At 42.7% G+C, this 25,407-nt stretch overlaps 1 protein-coding gene across 5 annotated transcripts in view; it reads left to right on the plus strand.

Moving 5' to 3' along the window:
• Positions 1–24,959, plus strand: part of tnrc6c2 (trinucleotide repeat containing adaptor 6C2) — a 54,919-nt gene extending 29,960 nt beyond the window's left edge. Inside the window, exons 5-23 of one of the 5 annotated variants that reach the window (XM_034203328.1) lie at positions 922–3,651; positions 4,403–4,606; positions 5,098–5,264; positions 5,374–5,448; positions 5,592–5,649; positions 5,825–5,967; positions 6,136–6,282; positions 7,379–7,525; positions 7,983–8,102; positions 8,367–8,450; positions 8,918–9,194; positions 9,321–9,482; positions 10,461–10,643; positions 10,958–11,107; positions 11,348–11,464; positions 12,155–12,370; positions 17,011–17,084; positions 17,184–17,323; positions 17,940–24,959. In XM_034203328.1, coding sequence (XP_034059219.1) covers positions 922–3,651; positions 4,403–4,606; positions 5,098–5,264; positions 5,374–5,448; positions 5,592–5,649; positions 5,825–5,967; positions 6,136–6,282; positions 7,379–7,525; positions 7,983–8,102; positions 8,367–8,450; positions 8,918–9,194; positions 9,321–9,482; positions 10,461–10,643; positions 10,958–11,107; positions 11,348–11,464; positions 12,155–12,370; positions 17,011–17,084; positions 17,184–17,323; positions 17,940–18,279 — 5,534 coding nt within the window. In that variant the 3' untranslated portion in view covers positions 18,280–24,959. The remainder of the gene's footprint in view (positions 1–921; positions 3,652–4,402; positions 4,607–5,097; positions 5,265–5,373; positions 5,449–5,591; positions 5,650–5,824; positions 5,968–6,135; positions 6,283–7,378; positions 7,526–7,982; positions 8,103–8,366; positions 8,451–8,917; positions 9,195–9,320; positions 9,483–10,460; positions 10,644–10,957; positions 11,108–11,347; positions 11,465–12,154; positions 12,371–17,010; positions 17,085–17,183; positions 17,324–17,939) is intronic. The other 4 variants (XM_034203332.1, XM_034203330.1, XM_034203329.1 and 1 more) reach the window with 4 other exon arrangements.
• Positions 24,960–25,407: the final 448 nt, after the last annotated feature.

The raw sequence follows: 25,407 nt of genomic DNA on the forward strand, positions 1-25,407 counted from the left end.
CAATCCTTAGTTCCTAAATTGTGATAGAAATGCTGGTATGCATATTTCAAAATGTTGGCTAGCACATGCACACAAATGTACACAAGCTTGTGTAGTTTGGTGGTTTCTTAGTGCAGAGGAGGAGTAGGCCTGGCGGAGCATAGGGAGTGATGGATGAGCGGCGTTCCACTTGGGCTTCCCTTCACCGCCCCAGCCAGTGAAACCACGATGTAGACGGATGGGCCTCTCACTGCTGCGTGTTAGAAGAGAGCAAAGGGGAGAGAGGGAGAAGTTAAAGGGTGAGGAAAGAGATGCAGGGGCAGAAAGTAAGGGGAGGTTACATGGACAGAGAAAGAAAAGGGAAGGGGGGTAATAATAGATAAGGGTAGTTAAATAGTTCGATGGACATAAGGGATAAAACAGTTGCCGTGAAAGAGGAAACAAGTTGGAAAGAGAATGAAGGATGGAAGTGAAAGCAAAGGCTCCATCTCCCTGTTTCTGTATTGCCGACTGCACCAAGCAAGGATATATGGATATGCCATAGCTGATATGACATGGAGCACGCTTGGTTGTGCATTCTGATTATGTGTTAGATTGTGGAATGTGCGAGTGTGACCATCTCCTGCCAAGAAGCCTGATAGCTAGCATTAACCAACCAAGAAGATAAAATTGGTCCTCGAGAGTTACAGGGGCTGTATTACACAATTTCTCTTAGCCTAGCCAAATGTATATTTTTCATCCTCCCCACACCACCTTTTTTCCTATTTTGATTTGCTATTCTTTGTGTCTACTCCTGTTACTCAATCTCTTCTTGCATTTCTGCATATTATGTGGCTCAAATCTTCTTTTGTTTCTCTCTGACTGACTGGTTATTTACAATTACCTCTTGATGTATTCCTGTGTTCAACTTTGCCTCTCTTTCTCTCTTTCTTTTCTCTTCAGACATATCCCTCCAGAGTGGCTGTATTGCCCAGTATGAGACCTCTCATTGGGGAGCCTCTTTGCCAGTTGACAGCTGCTCCAGTGCCAACAGCTGGGACAAAGTGAATATTGACAAAAGTGACACGGAAGCTTGGCCCTCCATCAACCACAGTAGTGACACCAGCCATACCGCAGCACAAGAATGCACCTTGGGCTCAGCTAGCTCAAACACAGACAACAGTGCTGTCACAACCACCAGTAGTTGTAGAAATCTGAGTATGGCCACAGGTGCGGCAGGCCAGCCGGCCCACTACCCCTCTCTTAAAGCCAACAATAACATGATGACAGGACATGGGCCAGCCAATACGTGTGGTAGTAGAGGTTGGGGCGCAGATGGGAAACAAGATGGTATGAATGGTGGCAGAGTAGGAATGCCCAATAACTGGGGGGTTCCCAATTTTAACATGAACCTCAATCCCAATGCCAACCCATCAGCCTGGCCTGTTCTCGGCCAAGAGGCTGGTTGTGGTATTGGCCCTAATGCAGTGTCAAACTCCCCATCCCTTCCACCAGGTATTAATGGCAATGGAAACATGGGAGATGGGAGACTGGGAGGTGCAGAGAATGGTGGTGGAGGTTGGGGTGGCCTGATTAGTTCCAATGAACATGATCAACAGCACCCTTCAACCAACACAAACATGTCCTACAAAATGGAACCTTCTAACCTTAACACTGATGGACCAAACCACACTAAGCAGCAGCAAGCTCAGGAGCCTATGAGCCCTATTCATGGGTTAACTGGCTGGGGAGGCCAGTCCCCCACTGAATCATCCCAGCTCAATGGGGACACAACAGGCAGCTCTGTATGGGGTAGTGGAGAAACCAAGGCAGCTGACTCCCCCAAGGAATCCAGCTGGGACTCGACTCCATCTGGAGGGCATTCTGCATGGGGCCGCCAAGGCAGTGGTGGTGGGGGCAGCGGAGGAAGTGGTGGCTGGGGTGACTGGGGGAAATCTTCTGGTGGAAGCAAAGAAGCAACTAAAGGCTGGGACTCAGTAGACGCTGGTATTTCTGGTTCAGGCAAAGAACCGCCACTTAGCTCATGGGGCCAGCAGCCAAGACCAGCCCCAGAAAGTGAGGGTAGTAGGGACAGCACCGAAAGTCAAACTGACCACAGAGACAGGACCTCCAGCACGGATTGTACCCCTCTTCTACCCCGGCAGGATCTGGACCCTAGGGTGCTGAGTAACACGGGTTGGGGACAGACCCCCATTCGACAGCACACTGTATGGGAGATGGAAGAAGCTAACTCTGATGATGAGAAGAGAAAAAGCTGCTCAGATGCCATGGCAGTCTCCAAATCCACTGGTGGACCCTCATCCAACACTGGAGGTACCATCAATCCACAAATTAGCCCCAGTCAGAGGTCTGGGTCTGGAGAAAAGAGTGACAGTGAAGGGTTACCATCCTCTGGCTGGAGAGCCAATCCACCTCAGCCTACCCAGACTGGATCAGGATGGGGGGACCAACCACAGTCACACAGCAAGGCGCCAAATGGTACTAGTGGTCCCAGTGGCTGGGGCGAACCTTTGCCTACCAATGTTCCTAGAAACGGAGGCAAATCATCCTGGGGTTCTGAGGACAAGTCACCCAGTTGGAACAATGGCATGACAAAAAGTCAGCCTAACACTAACCCAGGCTGGGAAGAGGGTCCTAAAAGCTCTCATGGATGGGGCAATAGTAATGGGGGCCCCAACAACTCCAGTACAGGGGATTGGGGACAGGCAGAGGTCAAGAAGAATGGATCCTCCAGCAGCATGTGGGAAGGAGAAGGAGGGAATGGTGGTGGGAATGGAGGTGGTGGTGGGAATGGAGGAGGTGGTGGTGGTGGTGGTGGTGGAGGTGGACGTGGTGGAGATGGTGGATGGAAGGAAAGCCCCAGGGGAGGAAATAGAGGAGGAAACTGGAGTAAACCTGCTCCTACTGTAAGTAATAACAGCTGGGGGGAGACCCCACATGCCAATGGCCCAGCGCAGGGAGGCTGGGGCTCTTCCAAGCCCCAGGAAAATAACAGCAGTAGCAGCAGCAGTAGCACTGGCAGTGGAGGAGGTGGCAGTATGGGTTCATGGGGTGGTCCTGGTACTGTGAAGCAGAACCCATCAAGCTGGGGCAATAGCAGCAAACAGGAGCAGGGCATGGATCGCAGTGGCTGGGAAGAGCCCTCCCCTCCCTCCATGCGCAGGAAGATGGAAATAGATGATGGAACGTCCACCTGGGGCAATCCTGCCCCCAACAGCGGCAATCCTGCCCCCAACAGCGGCAATCCTGCCCCCAACAGCGGCAATCCTGCCCCCAACAGTGGCAATCCTGCCCCCAACAGTAGCAATCCTGCCCCCAACAGCGGTAATCCTGCCCCAAACAGCGGCAATCCTGCCCCAAACAGCGGCAAGACTGTCAACATGTGGGATCGAAACAAACCCAATAATAACCCAGACAACAGCGGCCCACCTCCCAGTAAGAATGGTGGAGTGATTATCCCCAACAATAACAACAACAATCACTCAGTTGGCCCCGGCAACAACAATCACCATCACACTCACCACATGCACCACCATCCCAATCATAGCCAGCCCAATCATATCCAGCCCCCAACTCACCTGCAACATCATGGAAACAACAATGGGTCATCCACCAATGGCACTCAACATCCAGGCGTGGGCCCCCAGGGTAGACCCCCCCTCGCCAACCCAGGTAGCAGTATATCTGTGCTGTTGTGTTAAAAACATAAAAGAGATGTTTAGAAATGCAGAATTGATCTACTAAGCAGATTTTCCTTAAATAACCTAAAAGCTTGATGTTTTCTTGAATCCACATTTGTGATGATCTGACATGTTTTACTTGATTATGAGCACAATTCATTTTGTAACTATTTTTTACTCTACAATCGATTTACAAAATGACTAATAAAATCATTGTTGTAATTATTTACAACAAGCTTAAGTTAGCTCTGCAGCCTGTTCAAATACATATTTTAAGACAAAGGCCATGCATGTAGACATAGCACAGCTTTATGCCCAAAGTTCTATCTTTTTAATTCTGAATGAAAACATTGCCCCCTGCTGTTTACCAATTACACTGCAGCTACAAAAATGCATCATGGCCACCTTAAGACATACTTATGCTGAGAACAGCTATACATTATTTCCCATCTGTACTGAAGCCTATAGTATAGATAGTTATGTAGACGGCATTTAACTATCAAAGCTTTTTCAGTTTTGATAGTTAAATGCCACAATGATGATTATTTCAGGTACTTGGATTATCATTACATCATTATGTGATACAGATTTCAGGGTGTTTTAAACGGTGTCTTTAATTCAATGTCCTAAGGGGGACTGATGTATAACTGCAAGTTAAAAGTAAAAATGGCTAGTCAATGAAAATGTTAGTTTCAGCAGTGAACTTATTTTCCAACTAAATCTATTTCACCTCTTTCTTCCAGGTTGGGGAGAGGTTCCCAGTGTTCAGCCCAAGTCAGAACCTGCTTGGGGTGAGCCAGCAGCTCCAACATCATCTGTGGACAATGGCACCTCCGCCTGGGGCAAGTCCACAGGGGGAGCAGGAGGATGGGGAGATGGTGGCCACGAGCCCTCTGGACCCTACGGCAGGGCAAACGGACCCACAGGTTCTGCACCCTGCAAGCCAGGTAACACCCACAGATGAATTATATTAACAGTGATGCAATATGTACCACAGTAAATCAACATGTACCAATTTCAAAGGCTATGGCAAAAATAAATGTATTATTAACATCACCTTGGCAATAATGGCATTTGAAATTTGGTGTGCATTTCCAGACTTCAGTGAAGGGGACACAAATAGGAAGTTTCCTCAGACCTTTACCGTGTGTGCCAATTCTGCCAGCGTTTGTTAGTGCTACTGAAGTGTTGCTGGGATGAAAGCAATTCCACGCCTCAGCAGATCTTGGTTATTTGTGCTATTAGTTTGTTGGAAATAGTAGAGAGGTGTAGGGGAAAAGGCAGGGTACCAAAAGGCAACAGTGGCACCAAGTGGTCAAGTTTAAAATGAATTGTGTCTCACACTCTGGATTGGCTTGTGTATTATTAAAGTGCATATATGATCCAACATAGATACTGACTAAATGCTTATGGTCATGTTATTTAATCACTTTCTTAGGCCCAAAACCTATGCAAGAGAGCTGGGGAAATGGAGGAGAGGATATGGGCATGTCGTCCGGGCAATGGGACACTGAGGAGGGGGACATGTGGAACAGCCCCACCTCCCAGGAAAGCAGCTCTTCTTGCAACTCCTGGGGCAATGGACCCAAGAAAGGCCCAAGCAAGGTGAGAGAACACAGCTGACTCTTGTCATAAATACACTTTTTATTGGTGGTAATTAATTTCATGTACATTAACTTTTCTATAACTTAATACTTTGCTTGTGTGTTTTTAGGCGAAGATAGGCAAGCCAGATGAGGCTTGGATCATGAACCGTCTCATTAAACAACTCACTGACATGGGCTTTCCGGTAAGTCGTGAAACTGATGGGGGGTCTAAACCATCCAATGATAAATCCAGCCACCAATAATATAACAGTAAAAAGTTAAAACTCTGAACCTTTCATAAAAATCCACTATTGTCAGTGACAGGACTGTTATTGGTGTTTTACAGAGAGACCCTGCTGAGGAGGCTTTGAAGAGCAACAACATGAACCTTGACCAGGCCATGAGTAAGTTTGCACATACTTGTGTCCTTGTGTGTGTATTGCAATACTACAACTTACAGTCAAATGCCAGAATTCCATCACATCAATACATTGAAATATTCTCATTAGATTGTGTGCCACGATATTGCTCTACGTCTAGATTTATAATATAATCAATCTACCTCTTTCCTGTTCCCAGGCGCCCTGTTGGAGAAGAAGACAGACCTGGACAAGCGGGGCATGGGAATGTCTGATTACAGCAACGGCATGAACAAGCCCATGGTGTGTCGGCCCTCAGCACTCTCCAAAGACCCCTCCGACCGCAACTCCTATCTTGACAAGGTTAGACATTAAGCAACTGACCAGCCATCAGGCCTTTTCCCAACATCTGTTGAAATTATTTCATCATCTGATAATCGAATCAAGTTCATATTTATGTGTTTATTGCTTAATAAAAAAATGTGTTACGTCTTATTAATCCCCTTAAACCTTTTATTTTCTCTGTTCCAGGATGGTATTCTGTCAGATGAAGCCCCCCAATCACCGTTTCTGCCTTCCCCCAGCATGAAGCTCCCCCAGGCCAATAGTAGCCTTCCTGGGCAGGGTCTGGGACAGGGCAACCCGGGGCTGGCCATGCAAAACTTGAACAACAGACAGGTAACATATTGAGCACACACAGTTATAACACACACTATCACCTAACTTAAATTGGGAAAGAGAACAGAAACATTTAAAGTGTTACACAATCCATAAAATAGAGCTGCAGTAAAACGATATTGTAGAGCATGGGCATGAATACAAACAGCAGCAACATGTTGTTAAGTTGGTTCATTTCCCTCTTGTTTAATGTGTAGAAGAAACAGTTCTTAATTAAAAAATAAAATAAAAAACAGATAGCAAATATTCCCAGCTTAGGAGAAAGAAATGTAAGTTTTTAGGAATTACATGTGTTGAATATATTTTCTGACAGACTGTGCTAACAAACCTCATTCATTGCAAAAATATTTCAATCAACCATCTATGTTTATCACACTGCAGATGTATGGCCATCATTTAAACCCTCTCAACCCACATGCTCTCCTGAGTCTCCACTTTTCTCCTGCTCACTTATATGTGAATGACCTTGCCTGAAGTGCCCATTGTAATCAGATAGTTATGCTCTATCAAATATCACCCCAGAGGTATTCATGGCCCAGAAAAAATTGCAGTGTGTCCTTGAAGCCCAAACAAAGGCACTGTGAGCGGGCCTTTTTGCACTGAAAGAAAAGACCTCTCGAACAACATTGAATCAGAAATTATGGATTAAGCTTCCTTTTAAGAGCTGATTGTATTGGGCTACTTGATGAAGTGTTAAATGGAGAAAATAGTTGCAATTTCATGAACTAACAACTAGCTGCTCTGTTAGTGCTCAGAATGTGGACCGGGTGTAGTGTGAAGATAGACCTTGAAAGAAAATGCTTTGAAATGTTATTAGATATTGCTATGTGGGATAGAAATGTAATCGACCCAAGGTTTGCTTTTGAGTGCGCTTTCTCATTCAAATCAAGTATACTTCATGTACTGAATGAACCCATCAAATGGATAAAGACTTGACAGTTGGGTGGTCAACTCTTGACCTTACTCTTAAGGTTTTCTGAGTGGTCAAGAATACACTCCTTCATTCAGAATTCAGTGGCTCAGCGCTTTAGTCGATTCTTTAAACATGGAGGATTTAAAGAAGTTTCCTCTTTACCTTTATGACTCCTGCGTTTAGATACCCAGTGGAATGTTTGGCAGTAGTGGAGCAGCACAAACCCGGGCCATGCAGCAGCAGCAGCAGCCTCCTCAGCCACCAGTGCCACCTCTCAGCTCCTCCCAGCCTAGTCTACGTGCTCAAGTGCCTCAGTTTCTCTCCCCTCAGGTAGAAACACACACATAATCACGTACATATTTAATGTGCAGAGCTATATAGGTCAATTACACACAAGATCACGTAAAAGTTGGCTGGCAGATAGTGCTGGCTTTCCCAAAACGAGTAAACACACACTGTGACTCGTTCACTGAGTTACATACTTGACAAGAACACTGTTGGTATCATTTCAGTATCCTACTCTTTATAAAAGCAGAAATATATTGTGAAGACTGTCAAAAAACATCACCACCTACATTTATTTCTCTGGGAAGCATACTACTCCTACACCTTTTGGCTTGACAAGACTCCTCTTGCAGACCCTCTCTCCTCTTTTCCTCCTTGCGTGCATGTATCAGCGACTAGTTTTACCTTGCCCGAAGCTACTTTTGTACAGTGGTTGTGAATTGCAATGACTAACCTGTCATCTCTCTCTTCCGTATCACCATTCTTCCATACCTGCCTCCAGGTCCAAGCACAGCTCTTACAGTTTGCAGCAAAAAACATTGGTCTGAACCCTGCACTTTTAACCTCACCAATAAACCCTCAACAAATGACTCTCTTGTACCAACTTCAGCAACTGCAAATGGTGAGTCAGAGCTATCCCCGTTAGCAATGCAGTGTGTATTTAGAGGTCTGAGGCAGAGGGTGTGTGTGTTGGACTTAAATCTAAAGGGAAAGGAAACCAGGCACACAGTTCATGATTTAATTACTGGTGACAAGACAAGACTTAAGGATGTGTTCATGTATAGATGCATGACAAAGGATAGAAGGGTTAATAAGGTGTATCAGACACTGTAGATACAATTGGCCTCTTTTATTTGTAATCTCTTATGGTTCCTTTTTCTTTCAGGCGTACCAGCGTTTACAAATCCAGCAGCAGATGATGCAGGCGCAACGCAATGTTTCCGGCCCCATTAGACAACAAGAGCAGCAAGTGAGTCAACAAGTCTGTATGGAAGTATGATCATGAAGGTCATCCGTTTCTTGTGTGAGACCTCATATGATCTTTTTCTCAACAAATATGTTGATGCTCACATGAGAACATAGAGGAAGGTGGTGTATTATGAAATGTTAGCAGGAGTTGCTCAAACCTTTTTTTTAAAGCATGGGAACAGGTTACTTCTTGTTGATCATCAGCTAACCGCATGTTGAAAGGATTGCTTCTCACACGGTTTTTTTCCACTTGCTTTACTGACTACCTTTTTGCTTTGTCCAAAACCTAATCATCCTCTTTTTTCTAATATTTCTGGTTCGTTCCTCCTCCCACTTTCTCTTTTATATATTTTCATAATTGTTTCTTCCATCTTGCTTTTGCCACTAAATTATTCAAATCATCTCTTTGTTTACCTCCCAAATTGCTTTTCACAATGAATTGTTTTAACATTGTCTTTCCTCTCCCAGGTTGCACGTACAATCACCAACATGCAGCAGCAGATCCAGCAGCACCAGCGTCAGCTGTACCAAGCGCTGCTGATGAAGCAGCAGCAAGTTCCTTCTCATTCCTCCTCCTCTTCCTCCGCTGGTCTGCATCCCCCTGGTGGCCACGCCGGAGGCCATGGTTCCGGCAAATCAACCCATGACCCCTACACAGGCCAACACCAGTCCCCGGGCCTCTCCGACTCAATGCACACCAAAGAGGCGCTGTCTTCGCCCAACGCCTACAGCTCCTACCCTCTCTGTGAGTCTCAAGGCGGATACTTCTGCTCAAACAATTAGAATCTGATGTTATACTGATGCTGCCAATTGTCGAGATTAGCAGTTTCCCTCTGCAGCCCATTAAACAATGTGTTTTGTTTATGTGCAGCTGGACTGAATCCAAACATGAATGTAAACTGTATGGAGGTTGGGGGTCTTTCCCTGAAGGAGTCCCCTCAGCCCCAATCCCGCCTGTCCCAGTGGACACACTCCAACTCCATGGACAGCCTCTCTGGCAACTCCTCAAACATGGAGAACCTCAACAAGCACGGTAACACCACCCTTTAACTATGTCCAAGAAGTTATTATTTACATAAATGTGCATGTCATCCATAAATACATGCCCCCTGTACATTTGCATTATTATTAAGTTCAGCTAGGCAGCTTATATATTTTATAATAGTAGCTATACATAAATAAGGATTTTAATTATGAGGAAAATATAATTTCTTCAAGTAAATACAATTTTATTTAGGACCTTTTGAGATTTTTGAATATTTGTAATTTCTTATAGCTAAGACTTATTTGTATCACAGTAAATCTGTAAACTTGATAATGATGTCTTTCTCAACTGCTGTAACACATGATTAATCAAAATTACAATCTAGTTCTTCAGCCAACCGCTCTCACACATTTGAGCGAAGGACATGTTGTTTTCACACATTGTTAGTGCAATGTCATGGTGTGGCTCAAGCTCTTACAGTTTGTCGCTTAGGTGCCTGATCTGCTAAACCTCTCCTCTCCTAAATCGGAGCCCTGACAACACATTATTTAAGGCAATAGTTTAAGTTGAAGCACCCAAATGTTTACTCTGCCGCAACACATTTGGCTTGCACATTGTTTTGAGATGAAAACTAGCTATAACTGATGTTTGTTGACTCCTACGCCTTCCATTTCAACACTTGAGATGTAATCAATCTTTGCTCTGGGCATTTTCTTCCCACACGAAAAAACATGATATCAGCTTCATACACTTATCTGTAAGTGTCATCAATGTTTGATTTCCATGTCCTATGGAAAGATGAATTGATGTCCTTAAAAAACACTCAGAGCATCATTTAAATAAAATGACTGCATGTTATTCTTAAAAAGCGTTCTTGTGAATTTATATTATGGATGGTGGACTCTTACAGCTGATGTTATGATGAACAAGAATGAGTTCAAAAGAGTATGTTCCTATAGTTTGTCCTCATTTCAAAGTAAAACTAGTTTAAGTTTAATCTGTTTTATTTGTCTTTGCATAAACTAGGTGCCATATCTGCTGCCTCTTCCCTCGGCCCCCCTGGGAAGCCCCCCCATATGGAGGACTCATACAGCCCCTACAATCTAATGTCCAGCTCTGAGTCCCCCACCAGCCCCCAAGATAGCTGGGGCCCTGGCAAGATCCAGAATGAAAAGATCTCCAATGGGACCAACATTAACTGGCCCCCAGGTGAGGAAAAGATGCAAATAAAGATGTTAAAAATACCCATAAATCCATATGTTTTCTAATTACATCTATTCTCAGCTGAACCTGTATTCATACAGTTGTGTGGCATAATGTAATATAAAATGAATACAGCATGAAAAAAAATAGGAAGTGACATTTCCTGCATTGGTTGCATAGCTTTAAGAAGAAGTATGTAGATAGCAGTGGCTGTGAGGCTTGTGTGAATCGCTTAAACTGTGAGGAAGTCATGAGATGGTGAAAGATTATTATTTGTGGTTTTCAACCGTCTTTTAAGCACCTTTTTTTCCCCCCATCAGAGTTCTGCCCCGGTGTGCCATGGAAGGGTCTTCAGAACATCGACCCTGAGAATGACCCCAACATGACCCCTGGCAGCGTCCCCAGCGGTCCCACCATCAACACCAACATCCACGACGTCAATCGATACCTACTGCGGGACAGGAATGGAGGTATGAACAGAAACAAAAGCCACAAGTATTAATTTAAGATAACCACAAGTCCTTAACCCAAAACATGCGGTCTTAAGTGACAACATTAATAATAACTTCACTTACACATGCTGACTTGTGCTCTCGGCTACACCACAGGCGCTAAAATCATGTGCTTGTGCTGATGCATACATGACGTTCTTCTTTTTCTTTTCCCTCTCTGTCTCTGGTTACAACACGGTCACCTCTACCACCATATAGCCACTTCCCCAGCTCCGTCACTGGAGAATGGCTCTCTGCCCCCCCCCAGCAGCGACTGGCCATTCAGTGGCTACAATAGCTCTTTCAGTCTGTCTTCCTCTGATGAAGACAGCTCAGGTACACATCCAGCGTATCTTCCCTCCATGTGTGGACCTGCCAAACCTCTCCCCGTCCAAATTGAAGCCCCGATTCTGCACTCAGTCCGAGGCTCCCTACTTATCCTATACCTTACCCAACTCCTGACCTCTGTTTATGACCCTTCTTTCACCCCAATTCACTCTGTAAACCTGTGCATTCAGTGCTTTTAGAATCTTTAACAATACTAAGAGAGAACCCTCCCCTAAACGTGACCTTCAACCATCTGTTCCTCCCCAACCCACAAGAAAACCTCACCCTTGGGCCTTGTCGGTCATGACATCCAGACACACCCTGTGCTTGTTTGTGCTTTAAGATTCTTTTTTTTGCATTTACACAGAGGTTAAAGGAAAGAGATTCAGCATAAATCCAGAAAGCAACACTAGAAACTGAAAAATAAACTTGACGGTTTTTTTTAAACATAGTTTCTATTTTCAGAACTTTAACATGTGTTTGAATTATGAGTTATTACACTTTTACAGCAGAACAATTTCAGATAGATGCACTGCATATTGTTAGTTTTTAAAATGAAAAGGAAAACATGATTTAACATTAAGAACCACTTAGGCTAGTGTTGCCATGAGCAGAGCCAGTTAGTTGACCAGGGAATATAACATCTGTGTTACTCTCTGTTACTGCTCTCCTCACCCTCTACCCTCTCTCCATTTAAAGGAAAAATGTCTGACATGAAGTCCACCTGGTCCCAAGGGCCCATCTCTCAGAGCCAGGCCTCTCTGTCCCACGAGCTGTGGAAGGTTCCTCAGGGGCCCCGCAGCAACCCGGCCCCCTCCCGGCCTCCACCGGGTCTCAGCCACAACAAGCCCTCCTCCACCTGGGGAGGCAACTCCCTGGGCCTGGCCCAAGGCTGGAGCAACTCCTACACCTCTGGTTAGTGCTCTGAACTGTAATGCATTCAAACCTATTAGCAGCACCTGATGAACTGACGTTAAACCGTCCTTATTACAAACAATTGCTCTAAACCTTTCAACCAAACTATAATTTAAACTGCATTTCAGATCATAATATTTAAAGAAAATCTTCATTCCAAAATGTTGCATCTTCTTAGATGGGTGGGTCACATGAATTCTATACATCGAAAACATTGCTTAGTCCAGGGGTGTCAAACTCAAGGCCCGGGGGCCAAATCCGGCCCGTGACTTCATTTGATGTGGCCCGCAAGAGCTTGCAAAGAATATAATACGTTTATTATACGGTTACATGCCACTTTACAGAAGCAGGTTGCCCATAAACTACATGTCCCACAATGCATCTCGTTTTGTGACATGCGCACTGAAGAAACTTGCAATTATTTGCCCTGGACTTCTGCTTTCAGACTTAGTTAATTACCAAGTTATTACCCTATCCGATAATAATCCAATTCAGAGGCAATAATGTCATATAATACATTATGTTATATATATATGTATATTTATATTAGGGCTGTCAAGTTAACGCGTTAATAACGCGTTAACGCAAAAACAAATTAACGCCACTAATTATTTTAACGCGATTAACGCATATGTATTTTTTTTCCTCGGCCGCCCCGTAGTTTCAGAGCGCATCGCAGGCACCGACTGGCTATTGGGAGGACCGGGAGGGTGTGTGTATGTGTGGCACGAGCGAGCGAGAGAGAGACCTTACGTGCATTGTTGTTGTTAGCATCTGGTGCTAGCTAGCTGCGCTAACGGATATAAGGAGCTGTTTAAATGAAAACAGAGGAGCGACATTTCGCCACAACTGCGCCGAGCACTTGACTTTATGCAGGAAGCCAGACAGTGGGACATTGTACGAAAAGTCAGCACACTCAGCACGGATAGTGCGCAACATGATTGCAGCGTCCAGGCAGCTCCCGTTCGAGCATATGCCTTGAGTTGCACATAGCGCCAACGACACACACACACACACACACACACACACACACACACACACACACACACACACACACACACACACACGTATTGTATTATTGTATGAGAGAGGTTCCAGGTTGAATTGAGGCGAATATTTGTAATATTCATAGGTTGTTGTGTTTAATATTCATGAGAATATTTGTCATTGTTCAAATGATAATAAACATTTGCATAAAGCATATTTGTCCACTCATATGTTGATAACAGTATTAAAAACTTGAAAAATATTCCTCTAAGGTACATTTAGAACAGATACAAAATGTGCGATTAATCGCAATTAACTATGGACAATCATGCGATTAATCGCGATTAAATATTTTAATCGACTGACAGCCCTAATTTATATATGTATATTTATATAGTTACCACCGGCCCTTTGAGTGCAACCATAATGCTAATGTAGCCCGCGATGAAATTGAGTTTGACACCCCTGGCTTAGTCTATTGACACTTCTGAGTCTCATGTTTCATTTTCACTAGTCTAGATCTCTTTAAAATCTAGTAAAAATCTTGTTTATTTTTAACGTGTGCCTGCCTTTTTATAATACTTAAGTCTACTCTTTTTACTTTATTCTGCACTGTACCTTTGCTGCTGTAATTCCGTAAATGTCCCCGCTGCGGGTCAAATAAAAGAGTTCTGATTCTGATACAATCACCATTAACTTATGAGGAAACGTGATGTTGCTGCTGAGACTTTTTCTTCCAAAATATGTAATTTATAATGAGAGTTTTCAAAATAGCTCTTAAATTAAAAACTTGATTTTCACCAAGTGAAAGCTACCGATATGAATCTTAATGATGTAGTTCACACCCTGCCACCACAGACTTGACTGCAGGATGTGTAGGAGTGCTGAAGTTCACAGGCACGACCCTTCACTGACAGCGCTCGCTAAATAAAGGCAGGGTGAACACACCCTGCTAAACTGACATTTTGAGGTTACCGGCTCTGCAAGAAGCCTCATTTAAACTACATGCATGCACCTTTTTTGACACAACACGTTGAAGACCGAAGAGGAAACGGTACATTTATTAGTACTACTAGTAGTAGAAACAAGAATCAGGTGTGGGAATAGATAACAGATGTTCTTCTGTTTAAAAAAAAAAAGAAGAAACTCTATGCCCTTGAAGAAGCATTACTAAGACTAAGAAAGTAAAGTTTAAACAGTCTCCCTTTTTAGAGTTATATTACAAATACAATGTATTTGTTCCATACTCTATTACTCTATATACCAGGGGTGCCCAACCAGTCGATCACGATATGTGTCTAAAAAAAGAACAACAATATTCTGTTTTATCGTTAATGTCCTGTAAAATAATCTTCCTGTGCCAGAATAATGCACTTGAACGCATCAAAGCTTTGTGATTGGCCGGCGTGACCCCATGTGTCTGACACACACACAAGACCGCAATTATGGCAGAAGCAAAAAAGCCCAAAATATATAATTTTCACTCCGAGTGGGAGGATGATTATTTTTGTATCTATTCCAATTCAAAGTCCATCTGTCTCATCTGCAATGCGAGCGTGGCTTTATCGAAGAAGGGTAATTTAGGAGCGGCATTTCAAAACAGTGCACAAACGCTACGAGACGGAATTCCCTCCTAATTCTGCCCTACGCTCCCAAAAGGGGAGGGGCCTGAGAGCACAGCTAAATGCACAGCAGTCCATTTTCACCAGGCCCAACAACAAGAGCAAGGCTGCTACCAGAGCATCTTATCGTGTCAGTCACGTTCTTGCGAAACACATGAAGTCTTTCCAGGCTGAAATGACTGAGGGGGCTGTTCAAAAATCCTAGGGGGCGACTTTTTTTTCACAACAACGAAAAATACTGGCAATGTAATGAATTGACTCACCAAGTTTTTTTCATTCTCACTGCTCTACAATCTCTTTGCTTCTTTATTTGTATTCCGGATTGACCCCTCTCATTCTGTTATTTTCCTCTGATCTTTAATAATAGATAGTACATTATTAGATGCCTGCACTTTGTTAGTCACGTTAACAGACTAACATTGATTTCCTCAATTTATAAATGGACAGGCTCTGTAATTATACCATAACCTTTTCTCCTCTATCCCTTAACTCGTCTTCCTATACAGATTTATTTACTGTATTTATTATTTACTATCTACTCTAGTCATGTCAGGATTAAAGACAAATTAATCTGGTTGATTTTTTATTTTCAGGATTGAATGTTCAAACCAAGACCTAAAACCTGGCATTCCATAAGAAAGTGACTAATATATAAACCAAATGTAATATTGGATCAAATACTACACCAAATGGACAGACACAGATTAAAAATCCGTCACTCATTGTACCAATACGGTTTATATAATAATAACATATTATTATTATAGTAAAAGGGCTCGCTTTGGCAAAAGCCTGATCCATACAGGCAGCCCTAAATAATAACAGGTAAGCATCATGTGTGGTGCTATCTGTAGTTGTTCTATTTTTTGTCGATTTCATCTTGTTTTCACAGAGCTGTGGAAATGAATTTCCCCCTGGGGACAATAAATCTAATCTAAACTAATTTAATATTCAATCCCACACTTGGCGATTGAGAACATACATTCGTAATTTACCTCGTTTAAATCACATTTGTTCTAATACTATGGATTTAGTTGACACTACTAGCCGACTTTCTTTTGTCCAATATTTTGCGGGAAGGTACATTGAATTATAAGCTTCTTATTATACATCCATGGGTAGAAGAAGTAGAGGTAGAAGAAGTAGAGGTAGAAGAAGAAGTAGAGGTAGAAGAAGAAGTAAAGGAAGTAGAGGTAGAGGTAGAAGAAGAAGAAGTAGAGGTAGAAGAAGAAGAAGTAGAGGTAGAAGAAGAAGAAGTAGAGGTAGAAGAAGAAGAAGTAGAGGTAGAAGAAGAAGAAGTAGAGGTAGAAGAAGAAGAAGTAGAGGTAGAAGAAGAAGTAGAGGTAGAAGAAGAAGTAGAGGTAGAAGAAGTAGAGGAAGAAGAAGAAGTAGAAGAAGAAGAAGTATTAGAAAAATAAATACACTAACGCTACAAACAGGCACAACACTGTTACTCTGTTTTTACTGACATGTAACATTTTATTTCACCTTGCTCTATGTTTTTTAACGCACATTCCGAAAATGGGGACTTTGCCCGGAAAACAGGGACGTTTTGGTCCCCCATCCGACTGTGTTTACAGCTAAGCACACATGCTAACATTAATTAAGACTACAAGCTCACTTGGGGTTGAGGCTTGTTTACACGTTGCTTGTCTTTTTTATTGCACTTTGGCAGCATATTCCTGAGTAGCTTCAGATCTGAGTTGTCTTATTAGAAAGCCTCATTTATACTTTTGTAGCAACACTACTCAGTTTTACACAAGTAGAAGTGTGTATTTACCTGGTAGTAGGCTGTCAGTAATGGCTACGCCTGGACGCTTGGACTGGTAGATCTCGGCAGACTGGCAACTTTAAAAGTAGCTCTCGGTTCAAAAAAGGTTGGGCACCCCTGCTCTATATATTAAACCAACTCAAAATAATTGCTTTTGGGAAAAATGACATTACTTTATCATCACAAACTCTGCAGCTCAGCTACTTAATTGTTCTTATTACTATTAACACTTAACATAATATTGGACATTTCTGTTACAGAGACAACCACCTGGAGTACGGACAGCTCCAACAGAACCAGCAGCTGGCTGGTGCTGAGGAATCTCACCCCACAGGTACGTGCTCTGTGCTGCTATTGCTTGATTTAAGCCAAATACGATGTTGTGCTTTCGGTTTGCAATTGTTTTAAATGCTTTTGTTTGTTTGTGCTTCAGATTGATGGCTCAACTCTGCGGACCCTGTGCATGCAGCACGGCCCCCTGATCACATTCCACCTCAACCTGACCCAGGGGAACGCTGTGGTGCGCTACAGCTCCAAGGACGAGGCTGCAAAAGCCCAGAAGTCTCTGCACATGTAAGCCTCAGCCAATCCCTGACACCAGACATTCACTGGTTTTTTCTCAACTTCCTCTGCCTTTATATATCCAAGTGAAGCAACTAATTGAAGAGAAAAAGGTCAACACTTGGGGAAAACCCTATGTTCCTGATTTATTAATGGTGATTTCCCTTGCTGTAGACAATGTTGTTTTTGTAACTAGGCAGTCACATGAGAGTGGAGGTGGCGAGTCATGCTGTAGTCAGCTGTATTGAAACGTTACGGTGTTTTTTGTTATAGTCAAAGTTGAATGGGTGTAAACCCCATCTCAGAGCCAAACTGGTTGTGTATTTAGTTTGTCCTTAATTTAGCTTTGCTAATAGTGGCAGCCACTGCAGATGGTTGTCATGGAAACCATCTGTGTGACCCACTTTTAAATATCAGCAGCATGAAATGTGGTTTTAGCAAGGTCTAAAAACCACATAAGCTTGGCAGCGCGCTTTAAAAAACAGTACCATTCGCTTTAAAAAGAATGTCAGTTATGTCCTGTCCTATTTGAAAACTATGAGTCCCTTTATCTCTGTTTGAATAGAAATGTAAAAATAACAATTTCAAATACAAAAGCATTAACATGTCCTCTTTTATCCTCTGTAAGGTGTGTGCTTGGGAACACCACCATCCTGGCGGAGTTTGCCGGGGAGGAGGAGGTGAACCGCTTCTTTGCACAAGGCCAGTCGCTGGGGGCTAACACCACCAGCTGGCAGGCCAACCCTGGAGCCAATCAGAACAGGATGGGCGGAGGCGGACAGTCCCACTCCATGAGCCAGTGGAGCAGCGGAGGCAAGCCCAGCGGAGGCGACTTGCTGTGGGGCAACGTGCCCCAGTACTCCAGCCTGTGGGGACCCCCGAGCGGAGAGGACCATAGGGGGATCGGGAGCCCCACTTCCATCAACACCCTGCTGCCTGGAGACCTGCTGAGTGGGGAGTCCATGTAGGAGGATGCTACAATACACTAAACAACCAACCTACCACCACCACCACCACCATGTCACGTAAGGCATTGGTGGTGGGTGGGTGGGTGATAAAAAATAAAAAAAGTCTATACAAACAGGAGCAAAACCCAAGCAAATCATGTGGCGATAATCAGTATCAATTTGAACTGTGAATTGTGAATCAGAAGGCGGGAGTCCCTACCACACAGACTGCTGACTCCAGTCCTTCTGCTTCGCTTTTGTCCCTTTTTTTTTGGTTCGGTTTTACCTCCTTTGGGGAAAAGAAGCAAACATTTTTTCCCTTTGGTATTTTTGATCATGTAAAACTAACTGAAATGAGACACAACACAAAGAAACCTTTTAAGTGTTTTTAGTTTTTCCATAAGTATACATGACATTCTGTGTGAAGTTTTTTATGAGAAGCAATCAAAGCTGCCATCTGAGACTTTCCTTTTCCCTCCAAAAAAAGAAGAAGAATCATCCCAAAATAAGAACTTAAAACAACCATTCCCAGCATGTCCATGGCCAATGATGTGGTTCAAAGACCTTTACTAGTTATGTTAACGTTTGTTTCTCAGCACTAATATTAGCCTTAAGTGCTCTCTGGCCTAGGTCCTTCCCAAGCCGCCTTTTTTAGTTTATTTTGTAACTGAAGAAATAGCTGAAATCTTGCACAGTTTCACCTCTGAGCCAGCAGGTGGTACAGGACATGACTGGTGACCGACTCTGTCACTGGGCAGAGAGAAGGCCTGGCCACGTGACTGGCCCTACCAATCATCAGCTTAACTATTTGATTTGTATTCTCAAAGGGATAGACACAGCTGTTAAATGTCCTCTTTATTTGTAGGCCTAGACCCAAGCGCATTATTTTATATCTATTACAACATATAAGCTGACAGAAGATTATTTGTCGACCTCGCTGCGTGTCTCTGTTTCCGTACATGCCTATTATGTCCGGTGGCACCTAATCATTGACGTCTGCAAGCCCAGATCCTTCTGGTCACCTTCAACCCGGGCGCTTACCGGTGCTGTGTTGAATTTTCTATTGTCCGATTTGTTATGAAGCCCAGCGGTCTGTATGGTCAGCCAGTTTTTGGAGGAAAAAAAAGGACACAATTTACCTTCATGTGACAGTTACATTGTGCAATATACACCATAGACCTTTCTTCCGTCCATACTCTACGTCCACCGGAGCTGGTTTAGCTTTTTTCGATTGTTGCCGATTGCAGCAAAAAGACTTTGGAACTTCACAAACCTTACCCCCTTTTTTCAAAACTTGGATTCCCCCCAGGCCGCCAGTCCCCCTGGAAAACTCTGCAAAGAGGAAGCAACAGCTTTTGAACTGTGCATGCAGCAAACTGTACACAAGAATGACACTGGGTACACAATAATGCACACTTCCTCTCTGCGTGCCACAGCCACACCCAACAGAGACTGAATCCACAGTGGGATTGGACGGTTTGGGTATCTGGCACAATACCAAATAAGAGGGGTTTCTCCTAATGCAGTAGACCTACGAGTGTTCCTTGCGTTTGGTACTGTACAAACAAATGAAACTAAGACTTTTATAAATTCAAAGGGTTTTATCATAGCACTTATGAAGAGCAAATCGCTTCAACTGCAATCCAATAAATCTAAAAAGGAGCAGCATAAACATTGAAAACTAAAAATACTGCTCTTTTATGTACTATATCTATTCCTTGGAAATGTGTCTGGCGTTGTTCCTATGGTAGCAGGACGAAGGGAAACGGAACTGAATTGTACCGTTGGACTTTGGGGAAAAAAATGCAGTCTGATTTATTTGTTCCTTCTTTGAACAATATCGAAGTGAATATCACTGTTACTCCAAATGTTAAGCCTTGTTCTGCTTGGAGGCACTAGACAATGTCAGCTGTCTCTGACGCCCGCTGGCCAGTCAGTCGGTGGGTGAGTCGGAAGGGAGTCGGGGGGGGGGAGGGGAGAGAGTGTCCACTGAGTGCCTCTCTGCTGTGGTCCTCTGGGTGTCAAGTGGCAGCCCCACAGCGCAGCACTTCCTCCTGGGCTCCACTTGACCCTCCCTCAGTCTGGCAAAGAAAGCGGCCCCTCCAAAACCGGCCAATCACGGCTCTCCGCCCCACATAACATCTCCAAAGGGGGGGGCCGCCACCACCCGACCCCGCTGGCGTCTCGCCCTCTCCCCCATCTCTCAGTCCTTTGACACAAAGATCACTTTAGCTGGAAGATGTAATAGTCATATTTCTGGAGTTTTTGCCAGTGTACTTTTTATGTCTTGGGAAAAAGATCATTTTGACTTTATTTTTTTCAATGTGTTATATTGTTATTGGTGTCTACATGCAGTGGTCTACAATATACCGGCTGCTGAACTAGCCCTTCACTGTTCATATGCAGAAACACTTTGGTCAGAGGTGCCTCTGTATGTTCATCCTGTGTATTGAATGCAAACCAAGGATCAATACTACAGAGCGTTATTGATTGTCTATTTGTTTTTAACTGATCATGCTTTTGTTTGACAGTATTCTGTAGTACTTCCAGGTAGTATCTTGAGATGTGTAAAAATAGGGTGTCTCAGACGGGTGTGGGTATTTGTTGCTCCAAGCTGCTCCGCCTGCCCGCAGGCTGTCCCCCCCTTGCCCTTTGCCTAGCTGCTACGCTATGACCTCCTCCTTGACCAGACCCAGTAGCCCCCCCCCTACCAGGCCCTCCTATCTGTTTCTATGCAAAAGACTAGAGGCTGGGGCCCTTTACAGCACGCCAAACCTGACTCGGGAATGAGCACTCCTCCCAGAGCTTGGCACACCCAACCCTTGCACCCTCTGTGCGCTTCTGTCAGCACTTAAAAATGGCCGCCGTTTCTTTAAAGTCAGGATCAGCCACCAGAACACTGTCATATATTAAAGTCCGAACACTTACTCGAAGTCGGTCTTTCTCTCTGCGCTGAAGACACTTCTGTCCAGCTTGATCTCAGGGTAGAGGAGTAGATGATACCAAGTATGAGATGCAGCTCTCCGTATATATATATATATATATATGTCCTTTCTACTGTGAGAGCAAAGTCTAAAATTAAAAGGCCATCTGTGCAACAATTTTTACGGACCTCATGCCTCGAACGTAATCCTAATTGGAAGGGAAAAGGCTTGTATTGAATCCTTTTCCTCAAAAGGTGGCCTATTGTTACTGTTTCGGGGCCAATTATTGCGTGTAAAAGTTGCCAACGTAATGTGCCAATATAAATTTGCTGTGTCATACTGTATCTTTATAGAGAGCACTTCTGTTCCCTGTTGGGAGGAACTTTGATAACCTTTGCAGAGGGTGAAGCGGGGGACAGGAGGGATCAAACCAATGGGCAGCAGCATCACACCCTTAAATGACTGAGATTCTTTTTTTTTGTGTGTTTTTGTTGGGAATGCCTCATGCTAAGGAGAAAATCTTTACTCAGTTGGGGGTTCCAGTTTGCTACAGTGCACAGTTGATGATGGGTAATCCCGGGTACATATTTTTTTAAAACCAAAAATGAAATTGCATTTTAACGTCATTTTTATGAAGTTTGACATAAAAATCTTAAAAATGCTAAAAAATCTAAGTGAAAAAAAAGATCTATAATATGTTAAATCTCTGCACTTCTAGCTGAAACGTCTCCGCTCATCAGCCTCTACGTCCACCATCTAACGGAGTAGAGTGGTGGCCGGGGTGCCTTTTTGTGGATGCTGTATTTATCTCGTTTTTATGTTTGTGTCCTGCTCAAAGCAGGCCCACTGAACTGTACATTTCCACAGACCCAGATGGCTTGGGCCCACTGTATCAGCCTCGCTCTCCTCGCTCTGCATCAGCAGGAGGGGAGGGGCACATTTCAAGAGGTACAAAGTCTTAAAAAACATTCTAAAAAAAAGTTTAAAAAACAAAAAAAATTAACAAGAAAACGGGAAAAGGCTACCTTTCAGGACTTGCGGTCCTGCAGCACACAAGCAAAAATCACTATTGCCTGTTTCTGTAACTGCCTTGATCCAAGCTCAGACAGACCCAATAGCCGAGGACCTCCCAGCATCCTGTACTAACTGGAGAACCCTGACAGTGAGGGGGGTTTCCCATGCTGCACCAGCATCGAGAGGTTCTCCTCTCTATAGCTCTGTTCTAGATGACAGTATATATGTATACACTACAGTAAGTATACATATATATCTGTGAGTTCAGTGTGTGGTATCACCTCTTCAGACTTCTTGGATCGTAACCTCTGAAACGTTTCATTTTCGTTTGAAAGGTCTTGGTTAAATACAACTGAAAAATGAGCAATATGTATTTTCCCCGCAAATAAGCGAAACGAAGGAAAGAATTTGGGTCGGGTGTAAACTGATACTTGATTGAAAGCTACGCCTTTCTCACAGAGTTGGATATGCACGTTCTGGCTTTGATGACATATTACAGTACTTTGAAGTGCTTGTACTGTAAATATGTGTTTTTGTTTGTCAATTAGCCTGTCTAAAAGCCCAACCCAACCAGTCGCTAAAAAAAATCTCAAACATATCAAAACACGACAAAATATTGAACACAAATACTTGAATCATGGAGCGCCAATAATGTAATGTGAAGTCAGTCATTCTCTTCTAGTTCTCTCCATCTGACAGGTACACTTGGGGGACTCTTAGAGAATATTAAAAATGTATTGCATTGAGTTACAAATACAAAATCTTAGAGGTAAAAATGCAAAGTCATCTTAGATGTGTGCTTGAAAGTCAGATGTTTGTATGAATGTGTGCGCAAGAAACTGTGTACCAGGCAAATGGCCTGTTGTTGTGTTCCACTCAGTATGTTATATTTTGTGTCTGTTTTTTTCTTTTTTTTGTTGTCCTGTCAAAAACTGTTTTGATAGACATGTTATTATCTTCTAACGTTGCACTGAGTGTCTTCTACCCCTCACTCAGCTAATCGTAGATAAACGAGTCTAAGTACGGAGGGGAGATGGTGACAATTCATGTGTACATGTTTACTCAAGGACTTAATGGATTTTGTTTCATTTTATCTGTAAAAAAGTGTATCTACCTTATAGTGGCTTTTATTGTGGAGTAATCCAATACAAGGATTATCATTGAGTATTGCACCATTATGTTCCAATTATATAAAAAATGAAAAAAATCTTAAAATACAAAGACAAAAAAAACCTAGAAAAACAAAAAAGGGGGTAAAAAAACAAAGAACTGTTGCCATAGATAGTTGTAGAAGGACTTGTAATCCCTATGTTAACTTCATGGAGAAATGGAAAGGGATAAAGTGTGGGAGGTGAGTTTGTTACAAGACTCATTTCAGAGGTGCCTATCTTGTTTTGGGGGGGGGGGGGTTGTGTTTTTTGTTGCAAAAGCCACCTGTCGTTTACAAGCATTTCATTTGTCTGAAGTTCAAGGAAATACAAATTTATAACAGGAATGTTGTAAAAAAAGAAATCATGACATTTTTGCAAAATGAAGATTTATGCTACTTTAAGAACTCTGGGATTGATCAGTGTTGTCATATTTCAATTTTTAAGTTCTCTTTCGGCGTCGACAGACTATCTGTCTGTATTCTGTAAGTTGTTATGTTTCCTGTAAGCAACGCAGTTTGCTCACGATCTTGCACACTCATAAAAGATGTGGATTATGTCTCAGGAAGGCCAGGGTTCCAGATACCAACTCCTTCATTTCTAGGTTTAATCTTCGTGTGAAAAAAACCCAACTGAAAACAATTAAACTCCAAGCAGGCACTGAAGGTCATGAGTTTAAACAGAACATAGAGTACCATTGTTTTCTCGAAAGCAACAACACAAATGTTCGTAGCAAGTTATATATTTACCAAATAAGACTGAGAATCAACTTTGAAAAAAGTGGAGTGCTTTACATGTGAAATCTAAGTAGAATTGCTTTACATTTAACCTGATCAATGGTTTGATTGTCAAAAAGGCAGTGACATAAAAATGCATTTGTATGTTTTGACTTAACGTTTCCATCCTGTAGTTCAGGAGCATTGTGCAAGAAGTGTATGTGTTTGTTTTTAATCATCTCTCCTGTCTGCTAACATGTGACAGGTAGTTCAATAGTTAAGAGGTTTTCTTAACATGTAACGGAAGGTTTTCAGAGGCAGATTTGAAGTGGAGGAGGAAAGCTGGTTTTTAAAGGATCATGATCTATGCACAAGTGGGAGGGAAGAGTCCAAACCCAGCTGCTGTACTGCGGGCGTTTGTCGACTCAGTCTGGGGTTCAGGGTTTGATGTAGGGTTGTTCTTGTTTTGTCTCTTGCTCACATTTCCTTCACTTCCCCCTTCCTCCTTTTTCATCATCGTCATCTAATGTTTTAGCAAAATGTTACATTGTGTTGCCATGCTGTGTAATCCTTAACCAATGAGCGCTTATCCTTCGGCTAAAGCACTGTGGGTTGTACTGGGAAAAAAAGCCCATGACTTTTAAGGCTGTCAGTTTTTTAAAGGGGACGAGGGTGGGGGATGGAATGGGGGTACTTTGCCTTTGCCTTTCTCTTTACTTTGAAAAAAAACATTAAGGAAAAATGTCTGTAACTGAAATACAAAGTTGTGGCTTTTAATGTTGTTCTTTTTTCTCCTCATAGAATGTGATTGTTAAGGACATGCACCGGAAAATAATGTTTCTATGAATTATGGAGCTTCTTTCGGACTATATTAATAAATACACATTTTCTTGCTGTTACTCCGTGTTTTGTCACTTTTTTTTTATGGTTTCTGATTTCATGTTTGATTCATTTGATCATTTCAATGCACACTGAATGAGAGCAGTAAAGAGACAGAAGTGAAAATATAATGTTTATTAGGAGTGAGAGCTATGTTGATACTGTATACAGTGACCTTTAAAAAAAGTCATAGAATATTACGCAATAAAAAGAATACAAATATAGTTACAGAATGTCAAAAATGTCAAAACTATTTAATATATTATACCATTTAAAAAGTCATATTTTTTTCTGATAAATAATGATTACAAAAAACCAGCACTCAATCATAAACGGTATGCTGCGAATGTCTTGAATATTCTTAAGGCTTTATCTAAAGAAATCCAGGGATCAGTCTCTGGTTCTGTGCAGGAATTCTTACTCTTAAAATATGTTTCAGTTGTTAGTTTTTTTTGTATTTATGTTTTT

Source organism: Gymnodraco acuticeps, unplaced genomic scaffold (genome assembly GCF_902827175.1).
Source record: "Gymnodraco acuticeps unplaced genomic scaffold, fGymAcu1.1, whole genome shotgun sequence".
Taxonomy (NCBI): Eukaryota; Metazoa; Chordata; class Actinopteri; order Perciformes; family Bathydraconidae; genus Gymnodraco; species Gymnodraco acuticeps.